General features: G+C 33.5%; 1 protein-coding gene across 1 annotated transcript; it reads right to left on the bottom strand.

Annotated features, from left to right (window-relative positions):
• Positions 1-790: 790 nt before the first annotated feature.
• On the bottom strand, positions 791-6,868 carry LOC111798498 (chaperone protein dnaJ 16-like). The gene is made up of 11 exons (XM_023681687.1): positions 6,350-6,868; positions 5,211-5,334; positions 4,537-4,616; positions 4,332-4,446; positions 3,640-3,744; positions 3,320-3,370; positions 2,847-2,936; positions 2,293-2,401; positions 2,040-2,188; positions 1,909-1,962; positions 791-1,819 (listed from the first exon to the last, which is right to left on the bottom strand). The coding sequence occupies exons 1-11, from the start codon at positions 6,484-6,486 to the stop codon at positions 1,610-1,612; spliced, it is 1,224 nt and encodes a 407-aa protein (XP_023537455.1). The 5' UTR covers positions 6,487-6,868; the 3' UTR covers positions 791-1,609.
• Between the last annotated feature and the right edge of the window lie 412 nt (positions 6,869-7,280).

The following is a 7,280-nucleotide window of genomic DNA, read 5'->3' as shown; positions in this document are numbered from 1 at the left end:
CACTTCTGGGTATGTTACGTCCTTTACTTCATTTCCAATGCCAAAAAGAAAATATCTTTGTCGTTGGTGCTACTTTAATAGATTATGAATAAATGTTGACTAGAGTGTCTAAAATAATAGAAAATGATCCCATTATTAAGTTTTAGTGAGCGTGGAGGCCAAAAATTTTCCGAATAGGTATATTGGCATAATCATAAAATATACACCAAACCGTTAGGTCTCCACAACTATAACTACGGATAATAAGCCACAATTTATCTAATAGATTTTTAATCTTTAAATTTATATAATAAATTTATAAACTATCAATTTTGTATTAATACTTTTTTTACTTTTTTTACTTTAATTAAAACTAAAGTCTAATACAATTTTTACTTGATCAACCTTTCTTAAAATTTACCACAAAATTTCAAATATCATATATTACTAATACAATTCAATTTTGATTTTTTTAAAAACGTTAAATTTGTCGATATTAATTTGCCGAGAATATATTAGACAAAATTAATAGTTCAGAACCATGACATTTTTGTAATTTTTAAGATGTATGAAAAATAAAATTTAAGATTTAAGACTGATATTTTTTAACAAGCAAAATTAAAAGCTCAAGAATCTAATAAGTACTTTGTAAAGTAAAGTTTAAATACCTATTAGACTCGATCAGACTCCGAAAATTTGAAGGATGAGAGAGGATTGTTTCAGCTTTGATCCTTAATCCTTCACTTCATCGATTCCTTAACTCTGAGAAGACTCAGTGTGCAATTTCCAGAACCAATCATAGAGGCAAATAGAATGAACTATTTCTTTACTTAATCACTCAATTCTCAAACTTTTTTGGAATACTTTCTTCATAAACAGAAAATATCATCTCCGTATACTTATTTTCTACCAACAAAAATGGACTCTTTCAAGAATGAAAACCCAAATGCAAGAGAATTAAAGAGAATGTTTGATTAATTCACCGCACCTTATTACCTCCTTAACACCAAGCCTCTACATACCAAATTAAACTTGGCATTTGGGTTGACATTGCCACGGATGGACTCGTAACGTCATGCATGTCAGCTACAGGCAGGCATCAGCGATGGAGTCGGAGACGAAATAGCAGAATCGCAAGCCTGGCCACAGTAAATAGAAACATCAACACTTACAAGAGCAGATTGATGAACTCCATGAATATAATAACTAAACCTCGATTGTGCGAAATCCAGCTAATATTGCTATTCACAAAACTTGATTGTATTATATGATACAAACAGCAGTTTAGCGCTGGCCTTCGTAGGAAAATAATACAATCACATGGGTGCTTTTTGCTGGTGGAAGGATCCATCTAATAAGAGATTCTTTGTAGACAAGTTGTCATCCACAGCATCCCCATGTGGTTTAAGGCCATATTCATATGATTAAGCAATCAGGTGAGGCTATTACTCCCTCGTATCTTCTTCGTTTTGATACCAATCAATCCGAATGCAACCGAAAAAAAAAATAGGTTTGGGGAAAGATTCAGCTTCCCTGCAATATTGAAGATGAGTATAGTGTCGATGAAGGCATAATACACGACAACGGTGAATGCTGGATCGGAACATACCTTCATGTTTCTCAACCTCTTTTAACAAGATTTTCTTTTATCAACCTTTAAATGGATATTGAACCATTTTTTCTTCTTGGGTCTATCCCTTGTAGATTTCCTCTCCCTTATTTGGCTGTCTTCTTTTGAATCCTTAAACGAACCCTTAATCCGGCTCCTACTCCGTTTTACTGGAGGACCAGTTGTGTAGGAGGCATGAATTTCATTCCTCTGTTTGAGAAGGTCGTCGATCTGTGGATAAAAGGAGCCAGAGCAGTCAGTCGTAAAGAAGCTATCATTTCGACAGATAAAGACGTGTTATAACTTCGAGTTAAACTTACCACTTGCATTTCTTGAGTGTATCTGCTAGTCATCTCTGTAAATTGTGCTAGAACCTATCGACATTTCCAGTAACTATCAGTACGCTTTCATATAGTAACAGAATACAGAGCTCAATTGTCAAATACTAGACCTCACGATATTCCGTTTCAAATTTGGACATTTCCACCCTTTTTGTCAAAATTTGAGCTTCCACGGCTCTAAGATTCTCCTTCTCTTCAGAAAAAGACGCCGCAGAAAATGCCTCAATAGTATAGCTCGCACTTTTAAAAAAATTGTCACCTAGATAATGTAATGGTCATCAGGTCCACATAAAAGCATTTTGAAATAAGAAATATTGTATTCCATTACTCGGTAATTGAATATCAAAACCTATTCAAATTTACCATAGACTGCAAAGACATGAGTCCCCGCCTTTAATCCTATTATTTCACATGGCTGGAAACCATCTAATTTTTTAAAAAAGGCAGCATCTGGATCCTTAGCAGAGATCATCTGAAAAGATCAATAAAATCCTAATGAGCACAATATTATGTTGTTTAAGAAGTTGAGCATTATTCAAGTTGATCCTTATTCCATAGTTTTAGTTCTTTTGAAAGATGGGTGCATTCGTATTATTCCAGTTTTCTGTTTTTTCTCACATTTATATTTGCAAATTGAAACGGGATCTAGAGGGTCGCTGTAGTTCAGATGGTATGGAAACCTAATTCAAATGATTTCTTATCTATAAGGTGCCTTTCAGAAGCAAACTTTTTTCATTTTAAAAGTAAAAAGATTAGACAGAAATGGTTATCAAATGTATTTATGTTTCTTGTTTGAATGAAAACAGATTCTAGGAAATGGGCATCAAACATATTTTTAATTTTTCTTTTGATGTGCAAGTAGATAACAAAAAATGATGTTAAACTGGAAATCAGCAATTAATTTAGAGTTGGCGCACCAAGTTCAATGTTTGTTCCAACCGATAGACAGGGAACCCGAGAAAATACATCCCAGCAGATGTGACTTTTCCAACCTTTGTACTCTCCTCCTACAAATATAACAAGAATTCAAACATATCAATTACTGAGCTTTGAAGGCAAAGATTTAAAAGGTTCATTGATGGTAAAGCAGAAGATATAAACATAAATGGGGTGTTATCAAATTAAAGAATATAAAATAAAATCTCCAAATTATACATACAAAAAATTATCAGGATGCGAACTACTCATGCATATAAACTCACATTTTCTGTCTAGATAAGTGAATTATCAATATATGCATGATCACTCCAACTGCCAGATGTTGCCCACAAAGACATTAGGTTATAGAACGAAAAACTATATTACGTAATAATCTGCTGAGCAGTTTAGTTATGTAGTCTAGAGCATACCAAAAAGATGAAAAAGGCTATGATAAAAGATTGAGCAATACCTGTAAAGCAAGGTTTAATCCACCAGTTTCTTCCCGATCAAAATACAACAACTACATCAAAAAAATGAATGAGAAATTTACAAAAGAAATTATGCACGATGAAGTGGAATTCTAATTTCAAGCTTTTGTCCTTAATTTTTGTTGTAGTCATTGTGCAGTTGAAATAGTAATAAAACCATGTAATTTAGTAATCATAAAAGTGGAAGGGAGGAAATTTTGCAAGAACATGAAACCGATATAATCATGGTTTATAAAGAAAAATATTCTCGGACATGTTCTCGCACAAACACCAATTACATTCCAGAGAGTCATCGTCGAACCTTAAATTTGCTTTTATCAGGTGAGTGAACTCGGCAAACAAATCCACCCTGTGTTTCCTCTTCACTTATCATAACAGAATAAAAGTGAGCACACTGTTTCTCAACCTGTAAAAAATTACAGAATCCTAAATCAGCAAACCAATAAATGGCTTCATTTGGTAACAATTTCATTTTGAGTTTTCCAATATTAAAACTTATGTTTGCTTCTCACAATTTTTTGGGTATGCATTCCCTTTTCTTTAAAACACATTTCAGTTCTTAACAAAAAAAAAAAAAAGTTATAAAATTTCAACCCCCTTCAATAAATATTTGGTTTTTTTGTTTTTTATTTTTAATTTTGAAAATTAAGCCTATACTCCCACCTATGGGTTTTCTTGTTCTGTTATCTACTTTTTACATATATTTTCAAAAGAGTCAAGTTTTGGAAACTAGAAAAAGTAGTTTTAAAATCTTGTTTTTGGAATTTGGATAAGAATTAACCATATGGTTATCAAATGAGCTATTTTTTTTGTCTTCAAAATTTCCCTTAGATTTTGAAAACATTTTTAAAAAACTAGAAATTAAAACAATGCAACATATAGGTGAAAGTAATGTTCAAAAGGTGAAGAAGTAGTGTTTATAAGCTTAATTTTTTAAAAAGAAGTTATCAAATGAGGCCAAATGAATGACAAATATTAGGTACAACAGTGCACCTTCTTAGAAATAGGTATGCCCAATGGAAGTGGATGAACAGTCACAACCCCATTAAGTGCCTCTTCCAAAACTGTTGCAGATACAGCTGTTTTAATTGGCACGCCAAGCTTGCTGCAATCAAAGGTCGGATTAAAATAGAAAGCTAGATGACAAACTCAGAGAATCTGACATTAGTGAGAAGAATTACCCCCCCCCCAGCCCCCCNAAAGGGCAGCAAACATGGTGTTCACTGTCCCCAAACTTGAAAGATCCAGCTCCAATTCTTGGCTTTCTGTTTCAACAGCCTAGGCAAAGGTAAAATCACAACTTTCTTCATTTTGAAGAAACACATTTCATAAGGCACAAAAACAAATGATATTTTAGTAATTTCAGTTTAGTTTAAAATTTTTAATCGACGATATTTTAGATGGGGTTTGAGAGGAAAAGCTTTTGATTTTCTTTGGCCCGTTATTTAATAGTTATTGTAATTATGTAATAAATATATTAATTAATCTTCTTAATAGTTTCTTTAATTTTTTCCTTCAAATTACATATTTTAAATTTAATACATTCACAAGATTTTCTGAAAATACAAAAAATTTTAATATTTAATTTCAAGGTTTAAAACCTAGTAAATAGAAAAGGAGTGAATAACTTAGTCTAAATTGTTTCATCTTGCGAGGGACTAGTACTAATGAATTTTTGTTTACTCCTACTTATTTGTTTATTTATTTTTGAATTTGCTGACTTCATGATTAGATATTTATTATAAATTGGTTGGCTAAATCATCAAAGTTCTCCAAGATCATCTGTAGCCCAAAGTACAGCTGTTAAATAAACACACATCTGAACATGGTAATTTTCCTAAAATGTGCAAATTCACAAGAATGATATTTCACCTCAAATCCAGCAGCATCATATTGTCGTCTTTTTTCTGGATCTGACAAAATGGTGTAGGAAAGAGTGACTTCCTTAAACATGTCAGCAGCTTTGGGATCGTTTGCATTCTTGTCAGGATGATACCTGGTTTTAGAATTAGAGTTTCATGATCTATCAACATATTTAGTAAAAGAGGATTAAAAACCAAAAAATTTATGAAGACCACCTTGATATAATAACATGTGGCATGAAGCAATACTAAAAAGAGCCATAATTTTACCATTATAGGATGTAACATATCACACTGTAAGCATGCTTATATTACCTGATAGAGTTTCATCACTCATTATGCAAGGAAAAGATTGACTAACAAGCACATTGGTACATCAGAAAAAAGAAGAGATAATGGGTTTCACAGGAAATTGTAATCAAGAACCAACGGATATGATACTTCATAAATGATATTCAACGAAAGAATTATTTTAAGCATAGAAAACTGGTTTGGGTGATCTGGAATAACAATGGTGATTAAACTAAAATAAAAGTTGCTTAAACGTACAACAGATGAAATTCATTACTTTCTTTTGGAAATTCTTGATACTTCCTAGGCAAGCTATCAAGACAAGGGAAGATTATATTAGTGTTCTGATAATTTCAGACATTTCTGGACTATAATATAAGCCCAATCTACCTTGAGGATGCTAATTGTATAAACACCATCACCTTGTATATGACAATTGTATGATAAAATTAAGATTTTCCATTGCTACTAATCCCCCTAACTTGACAACCTCGGGCTGAAAGTGTAATCGAGAATTAACAAGGAATTTTTAAGATTGTTAGCACTCATTCCCACTTGTGTTGGGAGGGGCAGAATAAGCAATTCACAGAGCTACAGTTAGGTGTCGGTAAGTCACAAACCGATGCTCTGCCCTTTTGTAAAGGGTTAAAGTGCAGTAGTTGGGGAACAATCTAAATATGACTTTCCATGAAATCCTATCCTACCGGAAAAAACAATAAATACCCTTCCATGTCTCCTGAGAATAAAGCTTAGGAAAATCGATAGCAAACGAACTCGATGTTCAAATATGAAAGTGCTCTTTATAGCCATAAAAAATTGAAGAAAACAGAGGTAAAACATTTGATATTTAGAACGTACTTGAGAGCCAATTTTCTGTAAGCGCTCTTGATTTCCTGGTCCGTGGAGTTCCTGGAGACACCGAGTAAATCATACGCATCTCGACGGTGCAACACCGCCGCATCTTGTTTCTCAGATTTGGATCCGTGCACCGGCATTATTAGGAACGATAGAATTCTCCTTGAAGAATAAGAAGAGGAAAAGAAAAAGAAAAAAACCCTAAAACCGTCTGAAACTGGGATTTCTTTCAGATTCAAACTGGAGCTTGCAACAGCAATTTGGCCATGGAATTTGTTCTCAAACGACGCAAACAACGTCAGCTCGTGTTAACAGAGAACAAATCCATGGACATTGAGCCAAAGCTGTTGGGCTTTGAATCATATAGCAGGAGGAGAGAGAAGGGGGGGGGGCGGNTGTCGGATCGTGCTTGCTTCGGTAATCGACAAAATGAAATTTGGAAGTTCAAACCATTTGTCACAGTGCGAAGTGCGCCATTGTTTGTTTGATTCAGTTTCAGAGAGCACCGCCCGCTACGCTATTAGCCACAAGCTTCACTGCCTCCACAATCATAGGACTAACCATGGAATGTTCAAAATTTTTGTACCCCCAATACGGAATGTTCAAACTTTCTTAAATTACCATTATACCCTTCTACCTTTTTTAAAATTATTTTTATTTTTATTTTATTTCATATCTAATAAATCAATAAATTTTAAAAATAATTAAACTTTTACGAGCGAATGTAACATTAATTCACATGCCAACAAACTTACAAAATTTTATTTGAACTGTCAAATTAAAAATTATTGATTCGGGTGTACATTCAACCTGACAATCCGAACCAACCCAACCCGAACTATAAAGGTTGGGTTGGGTTGGATTAGTTTTTCGAGTTGGTTTGGGTTCATTTTCGTGAACCCGAGCTGACTTAGTTCGGTTTCGAGTTCATGAC

This window comes from Cucurbita pepo, chromosome LG07, assembly GCF_002806865.2.
Source record: "Cucurbita pepo subsp. pepo cultivar mu-cu-16 chromosome LG07, ASM280686v2, whole genome shotgun sequence".
Lineage (NCBI taxonomy): Eukaryota > Viridiplantae > Streptophyta > Magnoliopsida > Cucurbitales > Cucurbitaceae > Cucurbita > Cucurbita pepo.
This window is presented reverse-complemented; position numbering and strand designations above follow the sequence as displayed.